The sequence below is a fragment of the Prionailurus bengalensis genome, chromosome A2 (assembly GCF_016509475.1).
Source record: "Prionailurus bengalensis isolate Pbe53 chromosome A2, Fcat_Pben_1.1_paternal_pri, whole genome shotgun sequence".
Lineage (NCBI taxonomy): Eukaryota > Metazoa > Chordata > Mammalia > Carnivora > Felidae > Prionailurus > Prionailurus bengalensis.
In genome coordinates, this window is record NC_057348.1 from 156,029,860 (window position 1) to 156,044,995 (window position 15,136).

A 15,136-nucleotide genomic window follows, 5' to 3' on the forward strand; every position below is an offset into this window, starting at 1 on the left:
CTGCCTTTTTGCGTAATGAATACATTGCCACCGGGACAAGGCAGGTGTGAGTTGGAAGGCATCTCTGCCCCTTCCAGAAAGGCGGCTCCTGTTGTGGTGCAGACATGGTCAGAGAGCCCAGGGAAGACCACACACGATGTGGCAGAAAGTCAGGTGAGTGTCCTGCAGAGACCCTAAGTACCCTGCAGACTTGTCCTAGGATTCAGTGGGTCCAGATGGGAATAGAAAGAGTTATACATATTAAATCTAATTATTTTGAGGGGAAAGTAATATATTTTGATGGTGTAAATTAGGTTCTGCTCTGTAGTTAACTCCATAGGTTGGGTTGGTTTGAAACTTATGGGATTCCAGGACAGGCAGGTAAATACAGTCACTTAAGACTTTGTTCTCCTTTGTCTCAGCCATCCTCTCAATTAATCAATACGTGCGTAGAATACCCACTCCGTTTTCAGTCTTTTACTAGATATGGTGTGACTTTCAAGAAATATCAGGCATGTTTCCTCTTTACCTCCTCCAAATTTTACTCCTCTTCTCTTCTTTATTCTTTCATTTGGAAGGTCCTTGGAGAGCAGAAAACATGAGCTCGAAGTTGCACTTGCAGCTCTGAGAGGCAGAGGAAGGAGGATGGGGCCTCTGTGTTATCATTCAGATTCCTGAGCCCTGAACAGAAATATAGCCCATATTTATGGTCCCTACACCATCAGTTCAGGGCTTTTGAGCAGGAGAACAAGCGTGGGTCTCCTGTGAAGGCAGGGGCTTAGATACAGGTGGGCTTAGGAAGAGGGAGTTGATAACAGGCTAATAATTATTAGGGCTTAGGATCCATGCAAGTCCCTTGAGTGTAGGCACACATCCATGAGTACCCTGGTGGGGCTTATTAAGGATAAACTGGAATAAAGTTGGGTTGGTAGACAATGAATCCTGACACAGATTAGCAGTTAGCCAAGCTGAGGAGAAAGTATAGAATACTAGAAAACTTTACAAAATTGTATAATAGTTGGGGTTGTGAATTTAAACTTATTTTTCTACTTTTGTGGGTTCTCCTCGTTATATACAATGAGTGTTTAGGGTTTCTGAAATCAGGGAAACACTTCAAAAACAAAGCAACTCTATCTGACAGTTGCCTATCTAAATGATATTACAATGTACTTGTCTTGCAGTTATAGTTTTTGACCTCTACCCAAATAAATACAATAATGTTGTAAAACTTCCTTTTTATATTTTATGCCTAAGAGCCTCTTCCATACAGGCTGGGAAAGACAGGTGCCTGACACCTGAGGAAAGGGAACATATATTGGTAAATTCTATCAGAATGTTCTCTGGCTCTCTGATAAAACCTGATTTACTTATTTATTTATTTTGTCTGTGTGTGTGGACATGAAAGTAGTTTCCATCCAAGTTGAAGAAAGACAAACACAGATGTAAAGAAATGGTGACAAGGAGACCTGAATGGTTCAGCCAGTTAAGCCTCAATAAATTTGGCTTGATGCTGGCTCAGGTCATGATCTCACAGTTCATGAGTCCGAGTCCCTCATTGGACTCCACGCTGACAATGCAGAGCCTGCTTGGGATTCTCTCTCTCCCTTGCTCTCTGCTCCTCCCATGCTCTCTCTCTCTCTCTCTCTCTCTCTCTCTCTCTCTCAAAATAAATTTAAAAAAAAACCTTAAAAATTATAAAAGAAAAAAGGAATGATGACAGATTACCAGTCATCCCTTGGCAAAGACTTAAAAATGGCAAAGACTTAAAAATGGCAAAGACTTAAAAATGGGATATCACTTATTGAGGGCCTACTGTGTGCTGAATATTATGCTCCATGCCTTACATAAGTTATCTTATGTACTACTGGTCCCATTTTATAGATATATTCAAACAAGACAGGTTAAATTACTTAATTCCTTGCCTAAGGACACAGAGTTAGTAGCTGTTGAAATTGGGATTAAATACCAAATTGGATCCCAAAGCCATGCTCTTTCAGGCACACTAAGCCTGGGATCATACTTTTGGGCATCTAGAAATGAGATACACTTACATTGGAGGGGGAGATGTTGGAAATCAAAGAGTGGAGGGATAGCAGTCACAGCAGGGAGCCAGCTAAACTGACAGAATCCAGACAGCAAAGCATATTGAAGGCCAAAGGGAAGTCGGGCAGGTGGCCAGTCGAGGGGGCAGCAGCCAGGAGAACCAACTATATGGCAGGTAGGCAGCAGCAGGAAGTTGTGACAGCAAGAAGCTGGCCTCATATGGGCTTCCAGCAACATCTAGGAAGAGTAAGGCAGAGCCCCAGGCTTATAGGAGCTGGGGAATGAGACAGGTTGTCAAGACAAAGACAGCATTAATGGAACTGGGATTAAAAGGTAGGGTGGGGGTGCTTCACTGCAGGAACAGAACAGAGTCCCAGTTACTAGATTTGGGCTATTCGGTAGAAAAGGGTAATGACAAGTTTGGCTTGGTGATGAGTTAAACTTCTTTTAACCAAGGATAGCATTGGCCCCATGTCTTGGGCTGCTGTTGTAGATGGGGTTCTAGAGATTATAGGTATGCCAATTGAATGGCTCAAGGTAGGGATATGGGCTATAGAGAGCCAGCCAAAAGCAAGTTTGAATGCATATTTTATAGTTGAAGCAAATCCCACTTGTGATTTACTAACATTTAATAATCTCTTAAAAACAAACCACCACCACCACCACCACCAACAACAACAACAACAAATCATAGAGCAACAAGGAGCACTGGTTTGATTTTAGTCAAAGTAGCTGCCAGACACCCCAAAGTAAGATAATGAAGGTACCTAGTACTGCTGACTTTTCAACAGACCTGGGAGCAATGACCTTGGGGTTCCTTGGCAGTGTCAGCCCCTGGACTGGCTTCTCAACCCCCATCTTTAGCTTCCAATGGGCAACTTGATTCTACTCCAATTGTTATAGACAATGACTTCAAATCAAAGCTTTTTCCCACCCTGATTCCCTGTGGAACAGAGCTCATTTTATGGTTTCTGAAATCCTCCTGTCCTTGAAACAAACACACAAAGGAAGACTTGCAAATTGTAAGAAGTCTTGAAAGTCTCATCAGTACAATAGCTAACATTAATTTCTGTGCACAAGCATAGGCTCTAGCCTTATCTTCACCTTGTTTTTGTGAGATCCTGGCCTACTCACTAACATTTAGCTTTGGGGATCATAGCTTTTCAACCTTGAGAACAGTGGTTACAGGGGATATCCCCTTACTCAATGGAACGGCATACTCTCCAAAATCCTAACATGTTATTATGATTTGAGGAAACTGATAAATACCCTCCCCCTGCTCCATTTTCTCCACATAACTTCTTAACAAATGGAGGGAGACAAAGGGGTAAGGCAGATGGGAAGGGAAACTTCTGGCAAGGTTACTTACAGAGCTGATGGAAAATATGGCTTATACACATGGCAACAAGGGATTCCCAAGGCTGCAACTTAAAATTAGAAAGATGTATTCAGGATCTTCTACCAGTGGCGGACTCTACCATATTTTCTACTAAAAACATAAAGTGCAAATAAATAAACAAATAAACTTATAGATGCCGGATGTTCTCCCCTTTCAGTGGCATTTGTCTCCTACTAAAGGGCCTCTTAGATTTTAGTCTAACGTGTTTCAGGAAAACAGATAAGTGTTAAGTTATTAAATTCATCTGCTTCTCTTACTCTTAAATGGAAACAAACAATGTTATGTGGTGATGTTTTGGAGCCCTTAAGAGGATTCTTTCAAGGGTTCTCCATAAAAATGGGATCCCCAGGAATGAAACTGATAGGAAGTTCAAGTTCTTATTTGATTTATATCACACAAAACAAACAAACAAACAAACAAACAAACACCACCTGACAGATTTGGTAATAGTGGACCAATGGGAGTCAACATCCTAAAATGTGATGGGATCCTCCCTAGGTCACAAACCTGTTAGTGACAGAAACTGGTTCAGTGCCCACCTGGTACCCTAGAGAATGGACCGTGTTCTAACATTGAGAGTCTCCCTTTTAGCCCATACAAAGGTGACCTGGATCTATTTAGTTGGTAACTTGTGCTCTAGGGACAAGAACATAGCTAAATTTTTTGAGATTCTGGGTTCTGAATTGATACTAATTTGTGGTGTGTGTGGTGGTAGGGAAGACTTATAATCAGTGCTGTCCTCTGATCAGTGTGGGGCTTTTGAAAATTGAGGGATAAATGGATTTTTTTTTAACCTAAGTCATCCCTGGAGTAATTCAATGGGGCTCTGAAACCATCTAGAATTTACTTCCATATTTCCTATGTTCATTGGTGAGAATGGAAGGGGTGCATTTGTTTTTTACAACTGGTAGAATCTCTACAATATCTCTTGGGTCTGTGAAGTGAGGGCTTTTATCATAGAAGGGGCTAAGAGAAAGTTGGTGGGACTTTCCCTTAGTAAATCTAAAACATCAGCACATTGTTGAGGTCAGTACTACCAACACAGACTTGAAATATGCTGGGTGATAATTTGTATTTTAATCTCATTCAGTTCTTCAGTTGGCCATGTCATAAGAGTGGTGGGGAATGATAGTGTTTGATTATCGCATGGTAACACCAGTTATAGTTGCTGTTCCATATGTAGCCTCCTTACTAGAGAAAATAAATTCAGTCCTTCACACTCAGTATGCAACTATCCATCTGGAAAATGTATTTTTGTACATTGAATTGAGAAGCTCAGAATCAATTCATTTTCATTTGTCAGGGACAACAGTATTTTTTTACCTCCATGCTCAAGCAGTCACCATTGCTCTGCCCCTGAAACTGAATATAGTCTTTAAGGAACTTGACAATCTCAAAGGGTACCAGGCTGATCTATTGTATTGATGATACCATGTTGGTAGGATGAGATAACAGGGAGTAGCAAGTTTCCTGGGTGTCTTGGAAAGGCAGATATGTGATAGTGGGCATGTGATGCAACCAGTAAAATACAGCCACCTGCTACTACAGGCAGGTATATGTTGGATTCCTCTGCTGAACTGAACATGTTTTATATTTGTGCTCCCTACTGTGAAGAATGGTCTCTGAAGATCTCTAACTTTTATAAGCAACATCCATCTCATTAGGATATCATGCTCTGAACCATGTAATGAGAGATCTATAAAGTTGCTAGTTTAGGAAGAGAGTAAGTCAGAGAAGACTTTGCAGCCAGCACAGGTTGAAGTACAATTGGCTGTTTGTTAGTTGTAAACTCTGTTGATTCAATGGTGTTGGAAGTATCTTTAGTGTACTGAATGAAGCTCATGTCAAAACCTAATAAGACAATCAAAATAGAGATCCCAAAACATGGTAGCAAATTCATGCTCCTTTTTCTTTTTTTGGGAAATAGCTTCTGGTTTGCCACTGGGGTCTAGTGGAGACTCAATGCCTGACTCCAGATCACCAGTTGGCCATGAAACTTGCTCTAGGTGGGTAACTGTTATTGATTTGGATATATGCTCAACAACATTCCATCCCCAACTTCTAGTGTAATGGGCCAGAGGTAAATTAGGCCCTGAAAATCCAAATAAATTGCACTAGCAATTGCCCTGGGAAATCTTTCCTTAAGCCACATTATGACCTCAAATAGATTTATTCATAAACCGTTCACTGAGGATGGAAAGACTTTACTGGTTGACAGGTTGATACTGATTGCACATCTACTAATGTGATAATAAAGCCCCTCAGAGGGATGCCCTGAGGGAAAGAGGAGAATGGGATTCTTCTCAGGAGACAGAAGTTCAATCAACACATCTAGTTTTCTTACCTGGGGTAGGGTATATGTGAATTTCTTGAGAGTGGCTAGTGGTCTGCCCTGACAGACACTCAGAAGGAGGGAGATGGATGGAATGGGGATTAGCTGTTTGGGGAAAAATAATGTAGTGGGATTTTTCAGGGTCAGTTTGGAGCAGGAGAATATTGTATCCCATGAGAATTCTCACCAAAATGCTCTCACTTTTGAGGAATTTAAGAATCATGTAGATAAGCGGGTCTGTTCTGAAGTCCTTCTTCATTCTCCCGAGTGCTTTTTAGTGGCTCCATAAAAAAGTGATGCGGCCAAATGGAGCTTATGCACCTGCCTACCACCACTGCTGCAGATTCAGTGTGCCAGCGTCAGTGACCAATCTCAGCCCTGATGTAGTTCTGATGTAGCGCTGTACCCCAGGTCCCCTGGCAGCCCCTTTCATCGTGGAGGGAGTAGCTATTGTCCTTACTGAAAATGACATAGTCTGTATTTGATCTTTCTTTTCCTTGCCACCTTCCCAGCACCATCATCCTTGAATTAACTGAATGCCTTACGTATCCTACAAAAAAAGGAATGCATTTTCCTTTTTTAAAACGGTTTATTTATTTTGAGAGAGAGAGAGAGGGAGGGAGGGAGGGAGGGAGGGAGGGAGGGAGAGAGAATGAATGGGGAAGGGGCAGAAAGAGAGGGAGAGAGAGAGAATCCCAAGCTGGCTCCATGCTGTCAGTGCAGAGCCCATTGTGGGGCTTGATCTCATGAAATGTGAGATCATGACCTGAGCCAAAATCAGGAGTTGGATGCTTAACCAACTGAGTCACCCAGGAGCCCCAGAATGTATTTTCCAACCAAGGAAGCCAGTGTACAGTGACAATGGTGAGACAGTAGGCTGATGCCCATGGAATGCAGTGACCTTGATGTATGCATTATCACCTAGAATCAAGTAGCCTTATAAGATAACAGAATAAACTACTGAAATCATAGTACCATTTTAAGGTGGGAAACATCTCCAGAGGGTAAGGTGCTCTCTTGCAAAAACCATCTGTTTTTCCATAGCTAAAATGTCAGTTAATACCATATCTGAAGGTAAAGTTCTCACAATTGCCTTAATAACCTGTACACAAAGTGTTGCTTTTCAACACTGCAAGCTGGGGTTTACTCAGTTCGAGGTTTTCGAACCCTAGAGAGGACAAGATTTCCTGCTGGCACTTTGCTTCCTGAGAGGAGTTCTCTTGTCCCCTAGCTGGACTGTAAGTTTCCCATAGCCTACCTGTGGTGGCCACAGGCAGTACTCTCTAAAATTCATTTTTGTTTTTGTGCTTTTGATCTTAAGTAACTATTCATTAAATCTCTCAGGTGGTAACTGGCGCTGCAGGGGTGAGATGAAAACACAGGGAGTAAGGAAGAAAAATGCAAGAGTAACAGTTATGGAGAATGGAGTCCCTGCAGCAGCAGGCATAATAGAAGGGGCAAGCATATATGGCAAAATCTGGCCCCAATTCCCTGTTACACCTGCTGTGTCATATGCCTCATTTCACTTTTGTATTAACCTCCCATGACTCCAGCCTCTATCCAGAATTCTGCAAAATGAATGACCATGATCTATGCCTGGTGTAGAGAGTCATGTGGGCAAGGAGAAACAGAGTGCAATACCTCCTATAGTCTCCTTCTTAGGAGCCTTTTCCCTCACCTGTATGTCTAATCAGCTCTCTCTTTGTCATATTTCCTTCTTCGTTTTGTTATGTGCAATTCAACAAAAGTGCACATTAATTCAGTGCAAGTAGTAGGGATTTATCACCCAAAATGGTGGGCTGGCCTTTTTTTTTTCAATAGGTCAATGATCCCTTTGTTAGAACACAATCCCCACTTGATAACACTTCAACTGCCTAAGGGGTAATGAGTTTGCCATCTTTATCAAATGGAGAAGACAAAGGGTTATCATGTAAGGTCATAGTCTAGGGATGTACAAATCACTCACTCCGTTGGGCAGAAGCGAGACAGGCATGCCTGATGCAATCCAGGGCATCTACTCAAGGTTTAATTGTGAGGCTGGACACAGGGACAGGCTGTGCCACATGATCCAGAATTCCTGCCATGGGAGCTCAGTTGTTTTTGATTGTGTTTCTAATCCAGGACATGTAGTTAAAGATTTTGGTATAGATGCCAACATCAGCTCTCAAAACACATCCATCTGCAAAAGCCAATATTCCTTGAAGGACCCCATTGCAGACTGCTGGGGCAGCTGTGACTTCCTGCCAGGAAAAAAAAAAAAGGAAACTAGGTTATCTTATCTTTCTGGCAAAAAACACAAAAGAAATAAAATGGGAAAACTAAGACATTAAGAACATACTACCTTGCAGGACAGCCTCCTTCCTGGCACAATGCCTAAGCACAGCATACCTTCCTGGATCTTGTAGGTTTTATAGGCATTGTGGCACTCACGCCTGGAGATTATGGAGATGTTCACATTCTGCAGTGAGTCAGGATCCTTGGCTAGAAGACAGAAAGACACAGAGCTTCCGTAAGAGTCAGTAGATAACAAACCTCCTTTTTTTCCTTGCCCTCTTTTTCAACATATTCCTTCTGGCAGAAAGGAAAAGAGATCAAACACTGAGAGAAATCAAAATGTGGCTACTTGGACAGCAGGAAATGATCAGATTAACAATTTCTCACGATACAAGTGTCGATCTCTTTATAAAAGAGATTAAATTCTTGGAAGTGACATGTAAATATGAGACATTTCTGCAATGAAATGAAATAAATCACTTTAAAATTTTCTAGAACTTTAAACGTTTCAAGAATATCCTTTGATATGGAATTCTGATTTATTTTTTGAGCTTTTATGTTTATTTGTCTTTTAGTTGAAATTCATCACTGACTCCTTTTTAAATTTTTTTTATTGAAATATATTTGACTTGTAACAATGTGTAAATTTAAGGTGTATAATGTGTTGATTTGATACATTTATGTATTGTGGGTTTTTTTTTTAAGTTTATTTATTTTGAGAGAGAGCAAGAGAGAGCAGGGGAGAGGCAGGGAGAGAAGAAGAGAGAGAGAATCCCAAGCAGGCTCTGCGCTGTCAGTGTGGAGACTGATGCGGGGCTTGAACTCACTAACTGCGAGATCACGACCTGAGCCAAAGAGCCGAAAGCTTAACTGGCTGAGCCACTCAGGCGCCCTGATACATCTATATATTGTAATAAGATTGCCATCATAGTTAGCACCTCTATCATGTCACATAATCATTTCTTTTTTGTGGTGGAATAATTAAGATCTAGTCTCTTAGCAAGTTTGATCATATCATGATATTGCTGTCTATATTCAATATGCTATGTCTTGGGTCTCCAGAACTTCTTTAACTACTGGCTGCAAGTATGTACCCTTAAACAACATCTCTTCTTTTTAGAGTTTGAAGGAATTTAGAGCACCTAGTTTTTCATTTGTCAGATCAGAAAAAGTCAGTATCTGCTAAAAAAATTATTTCATAAGCCAGATCAAAATGTATTGCATTTTTTTGGTTATGTCATATCTCTTCTTGACCAAGTAGCATAAGCCGGATGAGTCAAACATACTGCTCATCAGAGGGACATTTGCCTATTTTCAAAACTCAAATGGAATGAATCTCAGAGGTCAAAGAATTTCTACCTGTGTAGAGGACATAATGCTAAGTGAAATAAGCCAGACACAGAAAGACAAGTACTGTATAATCTCACTTCTACATGGAATCTAAAAGAAGCCAAGCTCACAGAAACAGAGAATAGAATGGCGGTTGCCAGAGGCTGGTGGGTGGAAGATATAGGGGTATGTTGATCAAAGGGTACAAACTTTTAGCTATTACACAAAGAAGTGCTAGAGATTTAATGTGCAGCCTGGTAGCTATAGTTAATAACACTGTACTGTGTACTTAAAACTTTCTGAGAGAGTAGATCTTAAGTATCCTCACCCCACACACTTACGTAAAGTAAGTACGCGAGGTGATGGGACCATCATTTCACATTGTATATGTATATCGAAATATGACGCTATGCGCCTTAAATCATACAATGTTTAATTTTCAATTATACCTCAATAAAGCTAGGGGAAAAAGAATTTTTACTTTTTTTTTTTTTTGAATATTCAAGTAAATGTACCTCAAGGTCTGAAGGTATTTACCAAAGAGCAGTTTAAAAAGGTTGGAGCCATGGCAGCATTGTTAGAATACGTGGACAGCTGCCTCTTGACTTCTGTAAAAGGAGGATTGGGGTAGATGGATGGGTATAAGCTGACAAGCTTGGCCAACATCAATCTCCTTTCCATACTATAGTGTGTGTATCACATGACGGATATTAAATACATAAATAAACTTACTCATGAGCTAGTCTTGCATCGGTCTTGCATACAGAAGCCCTGCCTGGGTTGGCACAGTTTGCATATTTATCTTATGTTGAATACATTAATATTATTTCATGATATATCAAGGCTTTAAGTTTCTGTATTGCCTGAAATAGTTTGAAAACATCTGCTACAGTTTGTGCCACGTTTTAGAGGTCACAAAACTGATGCCCCAAAGGCAAAGTGACCACCTGTCACACAGCAAATTAAGACTAGGATACAAATGTCTTCTTTCCACTAACACCATTTCTATCATGTCTGGAAGCATAGATGGTAGCAGGAGACAGTGGGAGAGGAAGCTCAAAGGACTCCCTCACTAAGGTACAGGGAAAGGGAAAAGAGATGAAAAAATGAATTAAGAGGTCAGAAGGAAGCCTCACTGAGAAGAGTTGCAGAAGCCAAGAATAGAGAGGGAACAGAGGCGTCTCCTACTCTGAGAGAACAGTATTATCTTGAGGTCACTCACAGGCATCACATAGGTTGTAGGCCCACGTGGAGACCATGCACATGGCTTCTTCAGGGGCAGGTTCCTCAGGCAGGCTGACCAGTTTCACATAGTCATTGAGTTCAATGTATTCTCTCAGCTTGATTAACATCAGGTCGTATTCAATAGAAGTGACTGAGAAGTGTGGATGATGAATCATCTTCTCATAGCCAACTACTTGTATATCTTTCTCATCATAGTTTGATGGATTTGTAATCCCCAGTATAACCTGAAGCTTTCTGGAACAGTGTAATTGTTTGAGAGAAGACTCGACAGAGATTATTTATCCATCCTTTTGGGTCTTTATTGGCCCCTTCCCACAGACCTTTTTCTCTACCACTGGACGTCCCCAGAAGACCTCCCTAACTCCACTTAATTGAGCAGTGGCACCAGGCAGGGTTCTGGGTCTGTGCCCAACCTGAAACCCCAAAGCATAAAGTGGTGTTGGGGGCTTACTACTTACGGTAAGTTGCAGTGTGCAGCTGTGATCACCCATAAGGGGTGAACCAGAACTCCAACACAGGGCAAGTAATCAGATTTCAAGTAGACCAGGTATGGAGGAGTGATGTCAGTTAGGTAATCTGGATCAAAAGCCAGGGCAACTGGAGAGAGAAACATAGGAAGTTCTGAGAGTTTTGCAGGGATCTCTGGGAAAAACAAAGGAAAATTACTTAATTTGTCTGTAAGCTGAATTTGTAAACTGGCTTACTTTGATCTAAAAACGTGAAGAAAAGGATACAAACATATCAATTTTCAAAAGATACGGGTATTTCCCCTTTTGTTGTCAATAAATATTTTTCAAATTAAAATACAAGTTTTCTAAATACTTTCTACAATTCAGTGAACATATGTTAAATCAACTCATAGAGAACTTTATGTTTTTACCTTTTTTGAGAATGCTTTTATCTATCTCATCCCTTTCCCTACAACAATGAAAGGCAAAACACTACAAGTGCCATTTAAAAAATGGACCAACTGCTAAGAGAATCTGAGGAGGGGGAGATAATTTATTCATTCAGCAAGTAAGTACTGAGCATCTAGTAGGCGCCAGGCTCTGTTTTAGGTGCGGGAGCAACATGGGGAACAAAGCAGATAAATATCCCTGCTCTCGTACGTTCTGATGAGGGGAGACATTCAATGACAGTAAACACAATACATAAGTGAATGATACAGCGTGTTAGATGGTGATTGGTGCTGCGGAAAAAATAGTACAACAGGGAAAGAGGGAAAGGTAGTACTGGGATGTGCATGCGTGTGGTGGGGCCTTCTGCAATACTACATAGCGGTCAGGGTCGGTAGACCTGCGGACAGCATGAGTCATGACCAATGGAATGAAGATGAGGGAGTTAGATCATCAGATATCTGGATCTTTGGAGTTCCAGGTGGAGGAAACAGCTGGAGCAAGTGTCCCAAGGCTCATTTAAGGAGCATCACAGAGGCTGGTGTGGCTGGCATGGAAGGTGAGGGGGAAAAGAGCAAGAAAGCACAGAGACTGCAATGGTGACGTAGGGTTTTATAGAATATCATTAGGATGTGGACTTTCTTCTGAAGGAATGTTAGGCCACATCCGGGTTTTGTGTAAGGCAGTGATAGTCATTTGCTTATGGAAAAGTGTGAAGTGTAGGAGTAGAAAGCAGAGAGGTCTGTTGGAGAATAATGTGATAATCCAGGCAGGAGATGGTGGCTTGGCCATCGTGGACAGTGGAGGTGATGAGATGTGATTGGATTTAGGATATATTTAGAAGATAGAGCCAACGAAATTATTCCAAATAGATTGGATGTGGGGTGAGAGAAAGAGCTTTTATGCATACCTCCAAGGTTTTTGCCTGAATAACTGGAACCTGCCAGGACAAGACCAAATACCCTCTAATGCTCTGCTATGTCCTGCTTTCAACCCCTGACTCTGCTTCTCATTCCCTCATGCGCACATTGGTCCTGTTCTAGACAGGCCCAGGGTTGGGCCAGTATTCCTTGGGAGCAGGTCTGGTATCGGGGTGTCAATGTCCACGTCTCCCCCAAAAGCATACAAGCAATCAGCTGAGATGAGGCAGATGGGCAGTGGCACAGTTGGAAAGCTGGTGGGGATGGTAGTGGTGGTGAGGGAGAGAGAATCCGTTCTTCACTTGTAGCCTGGAGCAGCGCCTTCTGTCTTTATCTATCTTTCGTGATTCCTCCCGGATTTCTTTTTGGCAAATAAAGAGAAGAATGTGGAATATACTCACCAGTCAGGTTCAAGAGAGCCCAGAAGAGGATAAACTTCATATTGATGTCAAAAGCCTTTTCAAAGGATGAGTTTCAGCCCAGAGTCTCTGGAAAGGATGGAGAAGAGGGACAGAAAAGGGCTAAGGAAGATACAGCAAGAAGGGGTGTATCATCCAAATGTATCATCTGAATTCTTCCGGTGGCAGGATTCAGTTCCAGAAGAGGTGGCCACCAGTCAGGATGGTGTCAGGTATCAGAAAGATAAGAACTGAGATCAGGTGTCTTGGTCCCTGACACAGTAGAGAATGGATCTGAAATGTAGCATTTTTGTTTTCCTTTTCAGGGGAAAACATACCTAATCTGAGAGATGTCAGGGCTCACAGTGTTTCCACAGCCCCCTCCTCTGTGCTCTGGTGTTTGTGAGACTCTGCAATCATGGCCCTCTCCAAACTATACTCAGGACAGTGACTCCTCCCATCTGTGTGATGCTAACTCCTGGTTGTGTGACACAGACACTTGTCTCCAGTGGCCATAACCCAGCCCTCTGGTGCTGGCCTGACCCCTCTGCCTGACACTGAACTCCTCCTTGAGATATATCAGCCTTTTCTTTCATGTCACTGTCCATCCACTCATTTACTCCCCCAGCCAGTCAATAATTTATATTAGGTGTCTGACTTGTGCAAGGCTCTGTGCTCACTGTAGAGGCTGCTTAAATGTGAAAACACTGCTCTGCCTGCAAAGAGCTTATACACTGGTGGGAGTAATGGGTACATAGGCAATTACAAAATAAAGTATTCAGAGCTCAAGCACTACCTGTACCACTATCTACATGGAAATATTCGCAAAGCACATGATCTGTTAAATGATTTGTATCCAAAGTATGTAAGGAAATTCTAAACTCAACAAGAAAACAGACCGCTCAATAAAAAAGTGGGCCAAATATCTGAACAGATACCTTACCAAATGCATTAGTCTGCTCAGACCGCCATGATAAAACACCACAGACTGGGTGGCTTAATAAACAGACATGTATTTTCCCACAGTTCTGGAGGCTGGAAGTCCATGATCAAAGTGCCAGAAAATTCATTCCTGGCTTGTAGATAGCCACCTTCTCATGGGACCTACCTCCAAATACAGTCACTTTGGGGTTTAGGGCTTCAATAGATGAATTTTGGAGGACACAGTTCAGTCCATATCAACAAAGAAGATACACAGATGGCAAATAGCATATGGAAAGATTCTCAACATACATTAGGGAATTACGAACTAAAGCAACAACTACACACCTCAGAGAATGGCTACAGTTTAAAACAGAACACCAAATGTTGGCAAGGATGTGAAACAACAAGAATGTTTATTTATTGCTGGTGGAATACAAAATGTACAGCCACTTTGGGAGACAGTTTGGTGGTTTTGTACAAAGCTCAACATAATCTTACCACATGATCCAGCCATCACACTCTTCAGGATTACCTGAATGAAAACTTATGTCTACAAAATCTTACACATGAATAATTAGAGCAGCTGTAGTCACACTTGCCAAACCTTGGAACCAACCACGATGTCCTTAAATAAGTAAATGGGTAAGCAAAGTGTGGTACGTCCTCCCTGGAATATTATTTGGTGATTTAAAAAAATGAGTTATCGAGTGATAAAATACATGGGGAATCCTTAAATGCTTATTACTAAGTGATAGAAGCCAGTGTAAAATTATTATATATTTTGAAAAAGTCCATCTATATAGACATTAAAAAGATGAGTGGTTGTCATAATTTGAGGAGAAGGGGGCAAGGATGAACAGGTAGAGCACAGGGCATTTTCGGGCCAGTGAAATTATTCTATATGATACTCTAATTGTGGATACATGCCATTACGGGTTTGTCCAAAGCCCTAGTACTATATAACATAAGAGCAAGCCCTAATATAAACCATGGACTTTAGTTACTAATGATGTGTCAATATTGGTTCATCAGCTGTAACAAATATACCACACCAATGCCAGATGTTAATAGATTGCTCAATGGTAGAATCCAGGTAATGGGTATACAGGTATACACTGTGAAATTCTTTCAGCTTTGTTGCATGTTTAACAATCTTCATAATAACATGTAGGAGATTTTTAAATTTTTACTTAAATTCCACTTAGTTAACATACAGTGTAATATTAGTTCCAGGTGTTCAATGTAGTGATCCAACACTTCCATACACCTGGCGCTCATCACAAGTGGCCTCCTTAATCCCAATCATCTATTTCACCCATCCCCCTGCCCACCTCCCCTCTGGTAATCATCAGTTTGTTCTCTAAAGAGTCTGTTTCTTGGTTTCCCTTGCTCTCTTT

At 41.4% G+C, this 15,136-nt stretch overlaps 1 protein-coding gene across 2 annotated transcripts; it reads right to left on the reverse strand.

Moving 5' to 3' along the window:
• Window positions 1-7,735: 7,735 nt before the first annotated feature.
• On the reverse strand, window positions 7,736-13,443 carry LOC122486494 (probable inactive serine protease 58). Of its 2 annotated transcripts, XM_043585865.1 has the most exons (6): window positions 13,154-13,443; window positions 12,819-12,905; window positions 11,060-11,198; window positions 10,579-10,835; window positions 8,095-8,234; window positions 7,736-7,993 (listed from the first exon to the last, which is right to left on the reverse strand). In XM_043585865.1, exons 2-6 carry the CDS (start codon window positions 12,856-12,858, stop codon window positions 7,844-7,846), a joined length of 726 nt encoding a protein of 241 aa, XP_043441800.1. In that variant the 5' UTR covers window positions 12,859-12,905; window positions 13,154-13,443; the 3' UTR covers window positions 7,736-7,843. The 2 variants fall into 2 exon arrangements, with proteins under 2 accessions (XP_043441800.1, XP_043441801.1); XM_043585866.1 differs by lacking the exon at window positions 13,154-13,443 and having other exon boundaries at window positions 12,819-13,144.
• Window positions 13,444-15,136: the final 1,693 nt, after the last annotated feature.